The following is a 21,022-nucleotide window of genomic DNA, read 5'->3' on the forward strand; positions in this document are numbered from 1 at the left end:
TGAATATGTGATTCTTTCATGAGATTCTTTATGTTGTATGTCACTATTTCTAAAGGATCACTGATCAAATATCAAATGTGGAACAAATATGTTTAAATAATCAGCACATGTATTAATTGATGATTATGTCTCATGGATCATGGTATAGAGATACTAAATTAATAATGTGGACACATGTTGGGGAACATATTGTTGGATAGACCCAACATGAGACACTGCAAGAGCCATATGTGTTCTGTCATCAGTGATCTCATTTAGTGTTGGTGTCGAATCCTTAGACTTGAGATTATCATGGTTCCCAACATATGTAGTAGCTTACTTAGAGACTGCTAAACGCTACTCTGTAATTGGGTAGTTATAAAAGTAGTTTTCGGGTATGCTATGAAACATGTAGTGGGATATGAAAAATCAAGATGGGATTTGCCCCTCCTATGAAAAGATATCCCTAGGCCCCTCGATGTTATAGATTATGAAAGTGCATGGCCATGCCAAAGGTGATTGAGGAGTCAATCACAAGTAATATATAATCTATCACAAGTTCGAGTGAATGAGCTATTAGAGGATGGCACATATCTAGCCTTAAGCTTAATCGATATCGTGAGGCAAAGGGGTTCATACAAGTATACACTAGAGGTTCAGCCGATATGATCTTTATGTATGTCCGGTGGGTCAATACATTCGGCTAGGGACCACTATTGACACATGGACCGAAAAAGAGTTTTCGGGTTACAGGCGAGTGTATATGAACCTATAGGGTTACACACTTAATGGGCTGGAATAAGGGGAATGGATGGATATCCAATATGAGCTTAATTCGGATAGGGATCCGAATATAAATCCTACGGGCCTTGGAGGCCCGAGTCGTGGATCGTATATATTCGTGAGGGGTGTGACCGGCGGAGGTATTGCATCACGTGAGAAACCCTAGCCGCCGCTCCCCTCCCCGAGCAAAACCTTAGCCGCGCGCGGGTGCTAGCACATCTGCACGTGGCGTTCTGTCCCTATACGTGTGGATACCGATAGAGGCGCCGCTGCTCTGCGGTGCTGATCGGCGTGGGAGCACGGCGAGGAGAACGCACGAGGAGGAGAAGGTCGAGCCGGTGCGATCGACTACTTCCTCTACATCAACGCGCGCTACATCGTGAGGGTTCCTTTGCCTTCTTAGCGCTTTCTTCTACTGCGCAGCGCGTCGAGTGGTAACGATCTATGATCTAAGACTTGCTTGGTTCCTGGTTTACGCGGTAGAAAATTTTGATTTATGCTATCGTAGCTTACGCGTATCCCTACACACTAAAACCGGCACCTATGTTTGACAGTACAAAAGGTGCCGGTTTACAGGGTGGGTCCCCCAACAGCTATAGTTCAGGAGGTGAAGGGTGAAAAATGTCGGTTCTTAAAATAAAATCAATCTCTTTCACCAAAAAGATGCCGGTTCTAGGGTGGGTCCCGCACCAACTACTCCGATGGGCTGGGGAATATAAGGTGCCGGATTTTATATACAAAACGGCACCTTTCTCTGACAGAGGTAATAGGTGAAAGATCTTTTTAAAAACCAGCAACTATTTGAAGAAAAAAGGTGTTGGTTTTCAGGGTTTAGGCGGGGTGGCGTGAGCAGGCGGGTAGGCGGGAACGATACTATAGGTGCTTGTTTTACCACTTTCGACACTTATAGTGTCCACTTGTATTAGGGGTTCTGTGGTAGTGGATGGTTCAAGGCCTCAAGGGCTATATGGACCACCTCTCGAAGCCGTCACTAATAGGTACGATTGGCCGGCTTAGCCGGTTGATGCTAATTGAAGAGAAACACCCGTGATGTGTGCTTCGGAGATATATATAGACTTTGGCTGCACCGTTATGAATTAAACATCGTGTTTTTGGTGTCATCGTCTGATCTTGCACGGACAGATGTCTGGTAGATCAATTATATTTTCAAGGAGAGATCGATAGCTCTTGAATGATGGTGCACCGATGCCTAGTATATATGGCGACGACGACCGATCGACCTTATAGAAAGTTCGAGGCAACGCCAAGTCCTCTCTTGCAATGTCACAAATCACCAAACTCAGCAAGAAGTTGACATAGTACGTACTCCCTCCGTATTCGTATTTTAATTTATGACGCCGTTGACTTTTTATCAATTTTTATCCTTCGTTTTATTTAAAATTTTTATGTAAATATGAAAATATTTATATCATACTTAAAGAATATTTGATGATGAATCAAGTTACAATAAAATAAATGATAATTATATAATTTTTTTTAATAAGATGAATGGTCAAACGTTGAATAAAAAGACAACAGCGTCATATATTAAAATATGGAGGTAGTAGTAATTAAGATCGATGATGCGTACAAGCATCCGGTATTTGATTTGGCCATTATTTCAGGCAATCGTCACTCGATTTTTCACTACTATATATACTCTTTATACAGTCTGGCAACCGCCATTTGAACTGGCAAACGCGGCTAGTGGCACAAAATGGCAAAAAGGATAAGCTTTTCAATGCGTATAAACATGCACTTATGTATAAGTGTTGCCATCGTTGTTTGGTTAGTGTAGATATACTCCATTTAACATTTCAAACCAGCCAAGACCTGTTCATATTATTGCACAAATATTTCCAATTGGATAAATAACTCTGGCGATGTTCTTCCGTGCAATTTGTAAAGGAAGAATCCGGAGCTTCAAGAGTTGGGTAAAGAAATATAGACTAACATTTCATTCGGTAAAAATTCTACTTGATGTTTGACTTTTTGATATGGATATGAAGGATTGACATTGGTCCAGTTTTATATTGGGGTATCATCTTCTAAAGCACGAGGAGTTTATAAGAGGTTGAAAGTATTTTTCAATACAAATTTACAAGCACCATTTTTACATTTTTAAACTAAGTGTATTAAACATCAGAGTCAAAGTTTTAAAAATTCCATATGATTTTATAATTTTTTTTGAGCATTTCTGATGCATGTGCATCACCAGAGGAGAAAAAACTAGAAGGTTGACCCTCTTCATACCATGTACGGTACATTCGGAGTAAATAATTATCCTGAGCCCTTGTTTAGTTTCCAACTTTTTTATCACATCAAAACTTTCCTACGCACATAAATTTTCAACTTTTTTCTTCAAACTTTTAATTTTGGTGTGAAGCTAAACACAGTCTTAGATAGGAGATGACCATTTTAAGTTTTGAACCTGTTTGGTTTGACAATAAGGGTGGATGATAGCTAGAGGAATATTCTAGGAAGCTGTTGGACGAGGTCATATGGTAAAATTGGCCAAACGAAGTACTACCCATCTTCACTGACCTTAATTAATTATTAGTTATTTGATTAGTGATAATTGGTTTAGTTCGCATCATTGGTATTATCACAATAAGATTATTATTACTAAATAACATACTCGATTGGTTATAGTCTACTTTATTGTTAATGAGTAGTTCATTATTAATCAATTGTTTACTATTCTCAATCTATCCACCCTCGAGTTTATCTAATATAACCAAACAAAATATTAACCCTTTCTATCCACCCAACCAAACAAACCCTTAATGGATTGTTCATCCGAAAACCATAGATGGTCAAGTCCTATCAAGTATTGCCCTTAAACCAAACACATTGAATTTATGAGCTTCCATTCAACGAAAATCTAAATCCTTGATCGATACAATTAGGCTATCTCCAGCGGTGCATTTAATCAAACCGTAAAAAAATATAGAAAATATTTGGTTCCATTGCATATATAACATAAACGTAAACATAGAACCTAAAGAAAAAGAAGCTCCGAAAAATTTGCCGTCATCCAACTTAATTAGGGAGGATATGGTTCCCTCCCTCCTTGTCATACCAAAATCCTGTATCAAAATTTGAGAAAACAATTACAAATCATGCGCCATAATTTAATTCCCCTATTTTTTTCAGAAAATACGAAAGCAAATCAATAAAACTTAAAGTTGTGTTCATTTTCACCTCTTCTCAACTTCTACTTCCTCGGGTTTTCACGCGCACACTTCCCAAACCGTTAAACAGCATGTGTGTTGCAAAAATAAAATGAAAATTGCTTTAAAAATCATATTAATACTTTTAGATTTATTCCAGATAAAGCTTAATTAATCATGCACTAATGGATTTGCTTGTGGGGAGGTAAAGTTCACAACTTTCACCTCTGAAAGCATGAAGGGGGGGACCCACATTCTCCTCCCAAATGAGTTTTTAAAAATAAAAGTAAGAGCAAATTTTATAAAATGTTATCTATTATGGTTCAAGTTATACAAAACCACGTGGATTTTGATACATGGCACATAATCCAGGGTATTATGTTTCTAAAAATTTACAATATTACACCATTAATTATTTTAACATACTCCTATATCAAAATTCTATAAAGTGGATTTATCATTTACATGATGGATAAATTCTTTATAAATTTAAGATCTGATTGTATAACTAAAAAATATGTTAGATCAAAGTCAAAATGATCAGTAATGTGATTTTGTGAAATTTTAGGATTATAATACCCAGAGTTATGTGTCACCATGTGGTTTTGTCCAATTTAAACTATAATATGTGTGTTTTGAAATAAACTATCGGAAATGAATTAGGATACACTGATATGTCAGTTTTTCTAAAACTTAGAAAACAAATGAATATATTATTTTAATCTAAAGAAAGGAGTTGTTCTTAAGTGAGAGAGGTCAGAGCCAAAACAATGAGCGCCAACACTACTAGAGGATTGATTTTTCTGGACGCGATCCCCTTTTGTTTCCATGCGGTTCGTAAGTGGAACCGCACAGAAAAATAGAGGCCTGGTGTCAGGCTGTCGCCCACACGGAAAAATCAATTTTCCCGTGCAGTCCTCCTAAATGAACCGCACAGAAAAATAAACCAATTTTTCCGTGCGGGCCTATTAAGAACGCAAAAGTAATCATCCCTCCTTTCCCTCGTACCCACTTCAAAATTTTCCTTTTTCCATGCCTCGGTCCCATCCCTCTCCTTTATTCTCTCAGTGCTCTCTCTCCTATCTCTCCTCAGTGCCCCTCCTATCCTCTCCTCACTCCTCTCTCCTCTCCTCCCGTGGCGGATGTAGGCGAGGGCGGCGGCCCGCACCGACGGCGACGGCGGCGGGTGTAGGCGAGGGCGGTGGCCCGCGGCGACGGCGACGGCGATGACGGCGCGTGGTGGGCGTAGGTGACGGCAACCGCCCCCCGCGCGGATCCGGCGGCAGCGGCCACCCCCCGCGCGGATCCGGTGGTGCAACGGCGGCGGCGTCCGCCCCCGCGTGGATCCGGCGGCGGCGGCCGCCCCCCGCGCGGATCCGGCGGCGTGACGGTGGCGGCGGGCCTCCGACGACGGCGATGACGATGGGAAGGCGGTGACGGCGACGGGAAGGCGACGGCGACTACGGGAAGACGACGGGAAGGCGGCAGATCTGGCGACGGCAACGGCGACGACGACGGGAAGGCGGCGGATCTGGCCATGGCGACGGCGACGACGACGGGAAGGCGGTGACAGCGACGGGAAGGCGATGGCGACTACGGGATGACGACGGCGATGGGAAGGCGGCGACGGCTAGGGTTAGGGTTTTGTTTTTTCAATTTTGTTTTTTTTTATTTTTTTATTTGTGCGTGTGGGCGACATAAGCACCCGCACGCGAAAATCGGATTTTCGCGTGCGGTTGTGCCGCTCGCACGCACAAATAGCAATTTTCGCAGACGAATTGCTCCAGACGGCCCGAATCTCTGCACGCGAAAATCCGTTCGACCACATGGGAAAACCTTCTGTGTAGTAGTGCAAGACCACGACCTAGCTGATCCCCAGGTAGAGGTCTATACCGGCCTGTTTAGTTCGCGAAAAGAAAATTTTTAACGTCACATCGGCCTGTTTAGTTCGCGAAAAGAAAATTTTTAACGTCACATCGAACATTTGACCGGATAACGAAAGGGGTTTTTGACACAAATAAAAAAACTAATTTCATAACTCGCCTGGAAACCGCGATACAAATCTTTTGAGCCTAATTAATCCGTCATTAGCACATGTGGGTTACTGTAGTACTTGTGGCTAATCATGGACTAATTAGACTCAAAAGATTCGTCTCGCGATTTCGCCTCTAACTGTGTAATTAGTTTTTTAAATCTATATTTAATGCTTTATACATATATCTAAAAATTTAATGTGATGTTTTTGGAACTAAACAGGCCCTAAATAACTTGAGAGAAACATGTATTAAATGTATCTTCCATACCAAGATTATGTATCTTCCATACCAAGATTAGCACAGTTGAATAAAAAAAAAGTCCCTCCGTGTAGTCAAATACGACAAGTTTTCTAGAGGATCTATTTTTGTAAAACATGTATAATCTAAAGTACTACAACGTCAAAAGTCCAGTGCCTCTACCATATAAAAACTGCCAATGCTATTAAAATATACTATATGATAACCTTGCATGCACTGTTGACAATGGGCAATTATGGGTTGCAAGATGGATTTGTTTTATAGTTACATTACGTGATTTATGTGCTCTTCACAAGTTGAACTTTAATCAATTGTCCCAAAAAGCTAGAAATAATTGAGATGGTGCAAGCTATATATAGCAGGAAAGACATACACTCTGGATGAAGGCTAAAAATAATCGATGTGATTACCTTCGTCACAGAAGCAAAAATAAAGAAGAAGGACAATTTATTAGACTATATATTAATCATCCAATAGTTATAAATATTTGGTATATTGTTGCATGATAAGAGAATAAGAAATAACATTAACTACATCTAGCAACCTCGGTTCTTAAACAATTGTCACTGGACTCTATTTCTATATAATGTTTGACTACTTATATTTTAGCAATAAACTGTACTATGAAAGTATGCTGTATCTAAATATGATCTTCAATTATCTTTGGCCAAAACTTCATAATTTAAATTTGAGTAAATTGTAGTTTGAGACATGTTTTTTAATCAAAGTTTCCCTTTGGACTACCTCCAATCTAAGGTTTTCACATAAAGCTATGCATCTTTACCTGGCACAAACAGTAATTCTCTCTTAAAAATTTGAGAGAATCTCTTCTATACCAATGAGTTTATTCGGCTTTAACAATTTATCATCGACATTGTCTCTTTCTATAATATACTGTCGACTTTATCAATTATTCTACAATACGTCATTGGGCGTGAGAATACCTACAATAGGGACAGCCCGTCATAGATTACAGGGAATCTCGTGTTTGCATATCTAAATCTAAGTTTTGAGCCCTTTGAGACATACAAGATTAACAATTGATTTATTTCATCAAAAGTTTAAAAAAAAGAGAGAAAATTTTCACGTGACCTCCTTACACAACATGGAAGTTTGTGTACATGTTTCAAGTGTTTTCTGGTATATTTATTTTTTAGAAAGAAAATATTTTCATGTGGTATATGAGAGAGAATTTGCTTATATAAGAGAAAATAGCACAAAATATCTTATGTAGTGTATGAAAGATGATTTATACTAAAAACAACAATAAAAAATTATTTTATATAGCATACAACAGATAAGTTATATTTTTTAAAAAATAAAAATGTAAAAAAGAAAGAAATTCTATACAAATTTCCATGTTATGTAAGGAGGTCACATGAAAGTTTTCATATATTTTTTAAACTTCTAATGAGATAAATTAATTGTTAACCTTGTATGTCCATAAGGGTATTTTTGGTATTTTTGAAAAGAAGGCCCCAGGCCCAATGACTTATTGTAGAATAATTGATAAAGTCAAAAATATATTATAGAAAGTGAAAATGTTAATGACAAATTATTGAACTCGAACAAACTCAATTGTATAGAATAGATTCTCTCTTAAAATTTGTTGGTGATCAAAATCAAAACAGGCTAACAGCGGTAGAACACCGGTCAATGTAAACCAATCACGTTATCTACTCCCTCTGCCCATTCGTCTTATTTAAAAAATTTATAAAAAAATTTTAAAAAATCATGCATAAAGTACTAGTCATGTATTATATAATAATAATAATAATAATAATAATAATAATAATAATAATAATAATAATAATAATAATAATAATAATAATAAAATTACAAATAAGATGGATGGTTAAATATTGTAAAAAAACCTGTGATTGCATTTAAATGGTAGAGTACGTAGGGAGTATATAAGATTCAAGGACGTACGATTCAATTCATGTATCACTTCCTGCCCTGATGACGGCAGCATCGCACCAGATGAATTTAACAAGATCTTATCCCTTTCGTACATTTACTTTAATTTTTAAGTCATTTAGTCAACTTTGACCATGCATTCCTCGTAAAATATATATGTATTTCATTCGGTTCTTTCGAGCCTTGTTTGCATTGGGCTCATTCTATATATCTTTTCATAGCTCTCTATTATTTGCAAAATCACCTTAAAATATAAATATTAGAATAATTTTTATATACTAAATATTCTATAATTTGACTACTCGATCAAATTCTAAAAAGTTTGACATTTCTATATCAAAATGCATACTATATTGTCCTGCTGAGGGAGTAATTTTAAGAGGAAATTTGATAAATCCCATCGCATATAAGCATGACTTAGCCACTTAGGTATTAGAAAAACACAATTGAAAATTCTCTCATAGCCAAATGATATTGCAAATGAACACATAAATCTTTTTTTTTGCGGGAATGAACACATAAATCTGAAAAGTACCATCTCACCGATCGATAGTTTTTCAATCCATATGCAAAGCATCCATTCAAGTTAGAGAAAAATGATACAAATAATTGTTTTGCCCTTCTTCCGCACATGAGAGTTACCTAGGGGGTTGAACCCTAGCGCTCGCTGCCCCATCTCCCCTCTTCTCCCTCTCCTCGCCACCGGAGAATTGAGTGGTCAACCGGGATGGCGGCGGCGGGACTAAACCATGGTGGTGCCTCGCCTTCAGCGCGAGGAAAGTGGCTTGGTGCGTGGAGCATAGGGAAGACGACGTGGAGACTACGGATCCGGCTCTACCACAGCTAGGTCTGGTCGCCCCGTGTGTGTATCCGTTGCCCCTGTGCCGGATCTGGCCGGAGCAGCCAGTGCAACGAAGCAGCAGCAACAAGATGCCACGGGGGTTAGTGGCAAGGAGGTCAGCACGAGCAATGATAGCGGGAGGCTATGATGGCTTGCGGCGATAGGAGGCCCACGTGGGCGACGACGGCAGGAGACCACCATGACCAGGGCCCAAGGGCAAGGAGGCCGATACGAAGCTATAGCAGGCATTTGGTGAAGGTGAGGTCGACATGGACAGAGAAGGCTGCGGCTGTTGCAGAGGGCAGGAACGGCTACTCGCAGTGCTGGCCGAGATAGTGGTCAACGTGGGTAACGACTCTACGCCACTACGGAATGCAGCGTCGGTCGTGAAGGTGGCCCAGTGGCACCGGGTGTGGTGGAGCTGCCGGCCGATAGAGATTGTTGGGCGGAGGAGTTCTGGGGTGGCATCGAAGGTGTGGGAGAGGGTGGATTTCCCGAGCCAGCAATGACAACGTGTTCGGGCGCCGTGACCCCTTTTGGGCCGTTGTCAAGCAGCTACCCTTCCTCCTACTTGCAAATCTCATCGGCTGGAAAAACCAGTCTAGTTGGATGGACAACGGTGGCACCTAGGATGTCATGACCTCCTTGAAGACGTTGCTTAGGAGGTCTTGTTCCCTGCCTTTGCCGCCTTCTCTCGGTTTGATTGTTGGCGGTTCTTGATTGTCATCATCATGTTGTCAGGAGGGATGAGTATGTGTATTTTCTTCTCTCTCGCCCTCTCCCTCTCTTCAACACCTCTACATGATGATAACCATAAACTTCGACTATCTTCTGTACAGAGTCGGTATGTGGGAAATATTTGCAACCCCCCTTAAAGTTTAGCAGTGATCGCACGCATATGGCGGTCGGCTTGGTGCTAGCGCCTTCTTTTGGGTTGTGTGAGGAGCTGCCAGCGTGCGGTGCTGGTGTGTTTGTTTTTGTTTTTTTTCCCGGTTAACCTCCAAAGGTTATAATGTTGTATCTTTCATGCTATATCAATATAAAATTTTGCACCATCGGGTGCGAGTCGTTTCTTAAAAAAAAAAGATTTGCCTTTCTTTATCCATGAACTTATTAAATGTTGCATAAAAAATATCAAATGTGATCCAAAAAGTTCTCCATTAATAAAATTTAATTTAGATCGAGATAGAATTTTGAATACCTAGAACAGGAAAAATGTTACTGATATTTATATTTTTTATTTAGTTTTTTATTTTCTTTCTTGCTCGTATTATGATCTTTTTTTCTAATTGCTATATATTGTGTTCAAAATCCAAACTTCTCATTTTGGGATATTTTGCTTGCTAACTTAAATAGCTTTACTGATTTTTTGGGATGTTAATATTTCTGTGGTTAAAGAAGTTTATAAAATGAACAGAGAATGCTGTGACAGGTGACAGCAATGATTTTTCTCATACTAACGGTTGCGCGTCGCCATTTAATTTGCTATACATGCATGACGTACTTGCGATGATCTTGCCTAGGTTGCATTTCTTTGCTATGGCTTTCAACAAATTAAATCTAGTTTTAAAATGCAAGAACTTTGATTTACTGGGTCAACTATGAGTCTCGGTCAAGGGGTCTGTCTTTTTTAGAGTTAATGGAGATGCATATGGATAATTCGTGGGGAAACTCTATTCATTTAAGAATGTCCCCTGTTTTTACATGTAGTCTAAAAATCATCATTTTTTTAAAAAAATAGTAAAATAGATAAATATGTGATATATCGCTTCATCACAAACATACATGTTTAGATTCAACTTATACAAATTGAAAAAAAATAAATTTGACTATGGATAGAACGCGTAATCACAGTCAAATTTGTATAAGTTGAATTTCAACTTGTATGTTTTTTATTTTAACTTTTTTTAACAAAAATTTATGATTTTTTAAATACCATGCATAAAACAAGAAAACAAGAGGATGTCCCTCGAAGGACAGAAACAATCCACTTTCTAATTCGTGCCACCCTATACTTGGTCCATAGTTTTTTTACTATTTATTAACTTTATAATCTATAATATTTATTGGCTAGTGGAACCTGTTAGCATATCAGCTGAACTGAATGGGCTGTGATTAAGATAGTTTCTTATGAGAAGGTGTTTTCATCCCTCAAGAAAATATCTCTTTATCACCTAAATAGTTATACTTTTTTTTTTAAAAATGATAATTTAGATTAATATGGCATGTATCACTCCATAGATATGCGAGTTTAAAATTCGACTTTTACATATTGTAACAAAAACAATAAATACAACTATGATTGTATGTTAACTAGTTTCAGTTTTTTTACAACTTTTAAAAGTCGAATTTGACGTCTATGAAGTGATATATATCATATTTAATCTATGTTATCAGTTTTTTTATTTTTTTATAACTATTTAGATGAAATGAAAGAAACGAGAGGATGTCCCATCGGAGGATGAAAATCGATCTCCGATTCTTATATATAGAGAAGGTAGGGTTTTGAAGCTGCATCTATCTAGCTCAGGTTTGCCCATAGCCTTAGCTACCTAGGACGAAGCAAAGGAACAGCAATGACTTCTGTTTCGCTTGTGTTGCTGCTCCTCTTGTGCAGTTACCATTCTTTCGTTGCTCGTGCAGGAAATGAATAGAGTTACAAGGTTCTTGACCTTAATCCTAGTAGGGCCGTCTGCTCTGAGCCCAATGGTAGTGAACTGTCCATAAAAATCTCTCGTATCTTTCTGCAACTAAAATTTCATGCATGCAGTGAAAGTTTAATATACTTTGCATGCAGTGAAAGTTTTAATATACTTCTTGTGAAAGTTCAAATTTCCTAAGAAATGAAATTTAATTTTTGCAGCGACCATTCCGTCATCCTCAGATGGAACGAGCTCGGTGACGTTGAGCCACCGGTACGGCCCATGCTCGCCGGCGGATCCCAACTCCGGCGAGAAGAGGCCAACCGACGAGGAGCTGCTCCGCCGTGACCAGCTCCGAGCTGACTACATCCGACGCAAGTTCTCCGGCAGCAACGGCACGGCCGCCGGCGAGGACGGCCAGTCGTCCAAGGTGTCCGTGCCGACCACGCTGGGCTCCTCCCTGGACACGCTGGAGTACGTCATCTCCGTCGGGCTCGGCTCGCCGGCGGTGACGCAGAGGGTGGTCATCGACACCGGCAGCGACGTGTCGTGGGTGCAGTGCGAGCCGTGCCCCGCCCCGTCGCCGTGCCACGCCCACGCCGGCGCGCTGTTCGACCCGGCCGCGTCGAGCACGTACGCGGCGTTCAACTGCAGCGCCGCCGCGTGCGCGCAGCTCGGCGACAGCGGCGAGGCCAACGGCTGCGACGCCAAGTCGCGGTGCCAGTACATCGTCAAGTACGGCGACGGCTCGAACACAACCGGGACGTACAGCTCCGACGTGCTGACGCTGTCCGGCTCCGACGTCGTCAGGGGCTTCCAGTTCGGGTGCAGCCACGCCGAGCTGGGCGCCGGCATGGACGACAAGACCGACGGCCTCATCGGCCTCGGCGGCGACGCGCAGTCGCCGGTGTCGCAGACGGCGGCGAGGTACGGCAAGTCCTTCTTCTACTGCCTCCCGGCGACGCCGGCCTCGTCGGGGTTCCTCACGCTGGGCGCGCCGGCGAGCGGCGGCGGCGGCGGCGCGTCGCGGTTCGCGACGACGCCGATGCTCAGGAGCAAGAAGGTCCCGACGTACTACTTCGCGGCCCTGGAGGACATCGCCGTGGGCGGGAAGAAGCTCGGGCTGTCGCCGTCGGTGTTCGCCGCCGGGTCGCTGGTGGACTCCGGCACGGTGATCACGCGGCTGCCGCCGGCGGCGTACGCGGCGCTGTCGTCGGCGTTCCGAGCCGGGATGACGCGGTACGCGAGGGCGGAGCCCCTGGGCATTCTCGACACGTGCTTCAACTTCACCGGCCTGGACAAGGTCAGCATACCGACCGTCGCGCTGGTGTTCGCCGGCGGCGCCGTCGTCGACCTCGACGCGCACGGCATCGTGTCCGGCGGCTGCCTCGCGTTCGCGCCCACCCGCGACGACAAGGCCTTCGGCACCATCGGCAACGTGCAGCAGCGCACGTTCGAGGTCCTGTACGACGTCGGCGGCGGCGTCTTCGGCTTCCGCGTCGGCGCTTGCTGATCGGCCGGACGCACGAACGTCGAGGCTGGTCTTGTACTGTCGTACATATGCATGCATGGATCTCTTATCGACTAGTTTGTGGTTGTGAGATAAGAATACTATTACTATATACGTTTGCAAAAATTCATCAACACGTAGTTTTCATCATAATATATATGAGTGTATTTTGATCTTGTATAAAAAAATAATTGTCTTGTGATAGCAACACAAGAAATCAATGTATTGACAAGTAGTGTTCTCTTAATGATTTTTTTATGAATAATGAAGAGTTTGCACTTGATTTGTTCCCAACTGGCAGGCACTTGATTTGTTCGGGGAGGGCTAATGGGTGGGTGATCACCGAGAGCGATCGGGCATGCTCCTTCCCTTCTCCTCTACCTATTGCATCATAAATTCCAAAAAAAATGATTACCTATATATTTATCGATAAATTTTCAATCAAAAATTTGACAGATGTAATTATAATATAATCACCATGTAATTACACTGTAACTTGCATGTAATTACAATGTAACTTTTAAAATCTCTACGTAACATGCTATCTTGGTGAAACGGAGGTCGTGGGAACGAATCCTCTCACATGTGTGCGTGTTATGACTTTTTTCCTTCTTCACTTGCATAAATCTTGAAACAAATCTAACGGTTTAAAATTATGTAAAAGTTATATAAGTTACAGTGTAATTATACTACGATTGTATTGTAATTTACATTTGTCAAATTTTTAGGAGAAAATTTTTCGACAAATATATAGCAAAATTGAAAAAAACAACTGACGGAGCTTGGGGCTCCTCACCGGGAGACCGCGCAGGCCCCCCTTTGCCGGTTCGGCCGGGGGCCCTGGGTGAGGTTCTAAACTCCTGGTCTGTGTGTGGAAGGTTCGCGAGAATGGAAAAAGCACAAGACACGGGCGATGTATACAGGTTCGGGCCGCTGAGAAGCGTAATACCCTACTCCTGTGTTTTGGTGGATCTGTGTATGAAGAAGCTACAAAGTGCCTGCCAGCCCCTGATCGTTCTGGGATCGTTTTTTCCCCCTTTTCTAAGTGGGCAAGGTCCTCCTTTTATATCTCAAGGGGATACCACATGCACCATCTCTCCCTCTCTTTCTTTTGTGTCGGGACTCATCCTCCCTTCCCTCCAACTTGACTTCTCTTCATTAATGGACGGAGATTTGTATGGCTGCCGTCCGAATGACCTTCTGATGGGACGGCCCATACCTACCTCCACTTCCGCCGGAAGCAGGCGCGACGTGGGAACATGGCTGTCTGCTGATGACATGACCATAGTCAGTCCGGTTACAAATCGGTCATTCTTGTCCACCACGTGTCAGTTTAACAATCTGCATGTTCGCCCTTCTTCATACAATATCTTGCCTGTAATGGTTAGGATGAAGCCTGGCATATATCTGACCGGAACCAACGTGCCATCTCCAGGAGCTAACACGCCGGCTCCGGCTAGGGACGAGTGCTTGGAGGCTCTCGTCCTGACGGGATGGGGCGAGGCGTGCGTCAGACCGCCTGTCGCCACCTAACCCACGATCTGATCGGTCTGTGACTGGTCACAGACCGGATAAACGAGCGCGCTGCACTGCGTTACATGCGGCGTGACGCGCTCGTCCAAACCGCAATAAATGTGGTTAGGTGAGCCCCGCTGTGCTCACCTAACCCATACGCGCGGCGCAAAACCCACAAGGGGTCGGGGCGCCTCGGCCCTCGGGGCCGAGGCGGGAGCGGTCCAACCCCCTCGGGGAGACAGAGGAGGGCGAACACATCACCCTCGGGCCCGACGCCCCCCGAGGGTGCCAGGCTACGTGGGCGATTGTGTCTGCCTCAAGCCTCTAGTCATGATACTCCCGGTCCCATGTCACCGACAACAACTTAGAAAAAATTAAAAGAAAATAGAAAAAAATCTAATACCCTTAAAAACCAATGTTCAAAATCCCAGACCTCCCATAGTTTTCAGCGCATTTTTTTTGAACGAATCGGTGAGCCGCCAATTTCATTGAATATAGAAGGAGAAAACTGTACAGTGTAAAGGGAAAGAAAAAAACTCAGGACCTTTCGCCCTAGTCAACTAAGGAACAAGCCAATTTCTCAGATGATGCGCGCCTGCTAAGGCCTATATCTTGGCCTCGTCCTTGATTTTTGTCAGAAGACCACTCGGTGGGAGCTCCTTATGCTGGAATGTTCTGCGATTTCTTTCATTCCAGATCTCCCAGACGACTAGGAACGTTAGGGAGCGTAGAGCCTTTTTGGGTGCCTCTTTTACACTTGTGGTTTGATCCCACCATTCTAACACCGACGAAACCTGCCACCAATGGTTGGGGTGGATATTGTTGCACGCCGTCCATTCCGCTAGGGTCGCCCATATTCTCTTTGTGTAGCGGCAGCCTGCGAGGAGGTGTAGAGCCGTCTCCTGGACCCGACGACATAAGGGACATATGGATCCATTTGGCCATCCGCGGGTAGATAGTCTATCAGAGGTCCAGACTCTATTCTGAATGACCAGCCAGGCGAAGGTTTTGCATTTGCGAAGAGCCCAGGGCTTCCAAATTAGGTTGTTGGCCGTTGTTCCAAGTAGTTGTGCATTATAGGCCGATGTTGCCGTATATTGACCGTGGCTAGTGAGCTTCCAAGATATTTGGTCGTCCTCATGTTCTGTCAGCTCTATTGTCTGGATGGCGGTCCAAACCGTGACAAGTTGGTCAATCAGCTCTGTTGTCCAGCCCACGTCCGCTGGAAATCCCAGATCGAGCAGCCATTGATCTGATTGCAAGGCATGTTGGAGGGTACTATTCTTTTTCTTGGAGACCGCGTAGACTAGCGGTGCCACATCTTTCATCCTTCTCTCCTGCCACCAGGCTGACTCCCAAAAACTCACAGTCGCCCCATTTCCGATTGTTATGGATGTCGCTGCTGCGAAAAGGAGCTTATCGGTGTCATCGCACGGCGTACCAGAACCCACCCATGCTTTCTCCGGTGACTTCCATTCCTGCCAAAGCCATCGGAGGCGCAAAGCTCTTGCAAACTTCTCAAGGTTTAGGATTCCTAGACCTTCGGAACCAGTTTTCAGCTTGCAAACACCTTGCCAATTAACCAAGCTGGTTCCAACACTGAACTTTTAGGGGTCATCTCCCTTCCAAAGGAAGGCTCTTCCGAAGCGAATGTAAAGGACTCTACGGCCCTGTTTAGATTCCAATTTTTTTCTTCAAACTTTAAACTTTTCCGTCACATCGTTCCAATTTCTTCAAACTTCCAATTTTAGCGTGGAACTAAACACAGCCTATATTCCTTACACATGCGTGAACATTTGTATTCTCAAAGACAGCCCAAAATTAATGTATGCTTTGGTACGGTATATGCCTGATCTTTTGCCAATTTGGATGCCCACGTATCCGACAGCTCTCTGTGAGAAAGCGGTTACATTGAAAAACTACAATGTTCACGAGGGATTGGGGAAGCGTCGGCAGTGACTGTATATTTGGACACTCTTGGATGGTCAGGATATCAAGCTTTGTCAGGCAATCCAAGTTGGCAGGCAAAGAGTTCCAGCTACAATCTGTGATTGAGAGGTGATGCAGAAGACCGAAACGCTCACCAATCATGGGTGGGTTATTCGAGCCTTTACAACTCCAGAACATAAGGATTTGCAATGCGGCCGGGAATTCTCCCTGCTGCACGACCCCTTTTACTGACAACCAACTTGGGTATGTCGTACCATTATATTCCCTGATGCAAAGGGATGTAATCCAGGCTGGTGGATGGAGCTCCTCAAGGACCTCAGCTTGCATTTGAAGCTCTGGACCGCTGCTCATCTCCGTTACAGGTGCAGTTCTTGATGCGGAGCGTTCGTCACCACCCCAACTTAGCGTCAGATCAGTTATATGCCTCTTGTCAGCTAGCCTGGCTCGAACAGCCTCCTCTTTGCTTCTTATATTATCAAGACAGTCAATGAACATCCTGCCACGAAGGTTGTTCAGGTATTCCAGCTGGTGTATCTCATATCCCTTCTCTTTCCTCACAGTGAAGCGAAACAGATTTCGGAGCGATTTCAGTCTCCCTATGTTGGGAATGTCCAAGCCTTTCCACGTGTGCATATACCGCAAATTGACAAGGTTCCCCATTTTCGCCGGGGAGGAAAACTGCAAATTAACGAAAGGTGTGACCGAAAACTCGTGGAGATGGTAAAGCTTGGCAAATTCGGCTGGCAAAGTGATGTCGTTGTAATTAAGGGATGGCGAAATACCAAGATAACGAAGATGTTTTAGTTCACCAATACATGCTGGGACCGTCCTCATATCTTGCAAGTCCAAGTACACCACCCGCAATTTCCTTAGCCTCATCAGCACACGCTCAAAGTCGTTTTTACTCATCTCCTTTATGGAATAGCACATGATTAGTGTGCGCAAGTTTGCCAGCTCCAAAATCTGCTCGGGGAATACTTCATCGTAGAACATTATACAAACATGGCGAACATATTTCGAAATATGTTGTACAATGCCTTTCTTGATTTCAACACGGTCGCTGCCAGCAACCATCTTTGCTACGTCATACAACGAATCATGAGCCGTGAAGTACTCCCCAGAACTAGTGTCAGAATTAACCTTCCTTTTTAGCTGAAGAAATGAGCACACCTGCAGTTCATGAAAGTAGAGCTCGCCGACATCTTCCATATCCTCCTCTCTTGCATTGGTTGTCTTCACCAAACCCTGTGCTATCCACATGCTAATAAGTCTCTCTCGTTCCAACTCATATCTTCTAGGAAATATGCTATAGAATTCAAAGCATCTCCTGACATCCATATCAAGCTGTTGATAGCTCCAGAGCAGAGCTCCTGTGGTAGAATTCAACACGTCGAGGTTTGATGTTGCTCTCCAATAAGTGATATCTGGGTTTTGCTTAAGCCGGACACCCACTATTACTGCTGCAATAGGTGACCTTTGTAGCTTTTCTGCAATTTTTCTCCCAAGTGGTATAAAATCTCGATCATCAAAGCTTGTGCCTTCTAGTGCGTAATGCATGAACATTGAAAAGTATATCTCCTTGTCCAAATCAGATATTTGAATATATCTATTAGCTCGTAGAGCTACATCTGTTCTTCTAGCTGTCACTAGGATTCTGCTTCCTCTCTTCCCAACATCAAGTGGAGAAAGTAAATCTCGCTGCTCCTGGTCATTCTTATCATTGACATCATCCAATACCAACAAGAAACGTTTGCCTCTTAATTCCTTCTTCAGCTTATTTTGTAGTTCTCTACGATCAGTAATACTGGAATGCCGGTTTTCTGTGATCTCCTCAAGCATATCATGAAATATGTAGTCTGCTCTCAATGTCTCAGAAACATGAATGAGAATGATAGGGTCGAAATATTTGTCTTTATCCTCTTTTTCGTAGTCACAAACATATTGTGCCAGGGTAGTCTTGCCAGATCCTGCAATGCCATGTATGCAAATCACACGATAACACTTACTGTTACTGGAGCTTGCTGCATGATCATCTGGTCCCTCACGGAGAATCCTATGAATGACCTCACGCTCCTCATCTCGACCGAATACCGTTGGTTTAGTAACAGGTTTAATGCTCTGCCTGTAATTGCTGGAAATTGTATTCCATCTACTGCTTCTTTCCTGGTTCGAGAGATGTGATTGATGCGATTCGGTGCAAAGATGTTTCCAGTCGTTCAAAATTTCTTCTATCGCTTCTATTCTTTTCCTCAACTTCCTTTTGGCACAAATAGTCAGGAAAGAATCACTCCCCTGCAAGAAACAAAGCCTCAAATGATTACACAAGCTGATTGTTGAAAATATATGATCCGCATTTCTTGATATTTTGGGTTTACTTTCCTTCAAAGACTCTTAGTTCTCCTTTACAATGCAACATAAGAAGAAACATAGGTCCCATGGTACGTCATATTTGTAAACGAAAAGTAATTTGTAGATAAAACTTTTATATATGTGTTCTTAGCGATTTAAAAGTAAATGCTGAAAAGTAAACTTCGATGAAAAACCCCCAAATCAACTCCAAATTTAAGGTTGAAAATTTAAATTTTGACTGATAAGCATAAGTATAAGCGAAAAGATGAGGCTGATAGAAAGCAGAATGCAGATAAGAAAAAAAAACAAAGAAACGTAAACACATGAAGTTCATGGCATATCTTTTCAATTTTATAGGAACATAAAACAATGGAAGTACAGCAGGAAAAGCACTGAAAATATTAAAATTAAAGTAGAACATGTGCCCAATTAACAATCATATTTATTATTTTCATAATTAATAATTATACAATAAATTTGAATCTATATATTTCTGAAGTGATACAATATTACATATTGATTTAACTTGTTAAATTCTTTATTATTATTATTATTATTATTATTATTATTATTATTATTATTATTATTATTATTATTATTATTATTATTCTTCTTCTTCTTCTTCTTCTTGACGACATGATATGGAAGAAACGGGAGGACACCATATAGTACTACCTTTGCCTCAATTTATGTATAGTTTTAGATTTCTGTGTGTAACGTTTGACCGTCCATTTTATTTAAAAAAATTATGAATTTTTTTTTAAAAAAAGTTAGTCATACATAAGTACCATTCATGTTTTATCATCTAATAACAATAAAAATATTAATTATAAAAATTTATCAAATAAGACGACGATAAAACGTTGGATATAAGCGTTCCAAAACTACACCCTTTTTAGAATTGAGGTAGTAGAGTATGTGGCTTGTGGGAGACTGACAGAACGTACCTTGTAGTTTGTGATGCCCATCACTTCGTAGGACCAGTTCCGGTAAAAACATGCAAGCTGGTAGAAGGAACGGACCCGTTGCAGCGAGGGTACAATGTCTACTCCTTCTAGAGGGAACGGATCCGTAGTATCCGGTGGAGGCCGAGAAATTGGTAGCGGCGCGGCAGATGCAGATTTGCTGCTGCTACAGTTGGGATCCGGAGCCGGAGTATCCAGTGGTGAGCGAGAAATTGGTAGCAGCGCGGCAGATTTGCTGCTACAGTTGGGATCCGTAGAATCCGGTGGTGGGCGAGAAATTGGGAACAGCGCGGCAGATTTGCTGGTGCAAAGCTTGATGCAAGCGCCGACGGCGTCCTGGAGGTAGTGCAGCCAGTTGATGTCGTCATCGCAATCTGATTTGGTCGTGCACGTACGCATTTTTTTCATCATGCTCTCTCCATCCTTTGATCGATCCAGATTGATTAGAAAGAAAAAAAAAAGATCGAAAAAAGACACATACCATTGACCTTGTTCTTGATTTGGTGATAATCGATGAGATCCAAGATGTCCTCCGCTTCGTACAAGGCAGACCTTAGCTCCTCGCACGGTTGTTCCAGTTTCTTCACAGCAGATCTATCATCTTCAGCTTCTTTCTGCATCCTCTGCTCCTCTAGTTCTCTCAGCATATCCTCCAGTTTTGGGAGGGTATGAATCTCCAGTTCCCGGAGCTTCCGCGACGCGTTAAAGCCGATGTAGGAAACGAATTTGTTCACGAGCAAGTTCATAATGGGCGCTATCAACCATCCTACCACGGTTACGCCCCAACCCACAGCTGCAATCCTCCATGGATTTGCCATGGAACGCTTTTGAGAAATGGGACAAGGAGCATAGGAAAGAAGGATTGGAGCTCTCTACTGTCTCGGTAGCTGCTAGCTGCGTCCTGCGTGCAAACATTGCACCCTCACCTCGATCATTGACCGGTCGTCGAAATTTCCAGCGAATCATCTTTTTTTTAAAAAAAAAAAAAAGAAAAGTGACTAGTACTGAAAATGACATAAGTACATAATATGTGGACATACCAACTAAGACGGGCAGACTTTTCAAAGAAAACGCGTAGTCAACATTAAAAACTGTCCGACT

General features: G+C 42.5%; 2 protein-coding genes across 3 annotated transcripts; one reads left to right on the forward strand and one right to left on the reverse strand.

Moving 5' to 3' along the window:
- The first annotated feature begins 11,515 nt into the window (after nt 1-11,515).
- LOC9271269 (aspartyl protease family protein At5g10770) lies at nt 11,516-13,407 on the forward strand. The gene is given in 2 exon segments (XM_066306779.1): nt 11,516-11,699; nt 11,854-13,407. Coding segments are annotated over 2 exon segments (1,425 nt in total). The 5' UTR covers nt 11,516-11,566; the 3' UTR covers nt 13,146-13,407.
- A 1,774-nt stretch (nt 13,408-15,181) lies between these two features.
- Nucleotides 15,182-20,803, reverse strand: LOC107277690 (disease resistance protein RGA2). 2 transcript variants are annotated; one of them, XM_015769018.3, is made up of 4 exons: nt 20,403-20,803; nt 19,904-20,295; nt 17,390-18,899; nt 15,182-17,285 (listed from the first exon to the last, which is right to left on the reverse strand). In XM_015769018.3, exons 1-4 carry the CDS (start codon nt 20,737-20,739, stop codon nt 17,143-17,145), a joined length of 2,382 nt encoding a protein of 793 aa, XP_015624504.1. In that variant the 5' UTR covers nt 20,740-20,803; the 3' UTR covers nt 15,182-17,142. The 2 variants fall into 2 exon arrangements, with proteins under 2 accessions (XP_015624504.1, XP_015624498.1); XM_015769012.3 differs by having other exon boundaries at nt 15,182-18,899.
- Between the last annotated feature and the right edge of the window lie 219 nt (nt 20,804-21,022).

This window comes from Oryza sativa, chromosome 1, assembly GCF_034140825.1.
Source record: "Oryza sativa Japonica Group chromosome 1, ASM3414082v1".
In the NCBI taxonomy this organism is placed as follows: Eukaryota; Viridiplantae; Streptophyta; class Magnoliopsida; order Poales; family Poaceae; genus Oryza; species Oryza sativa.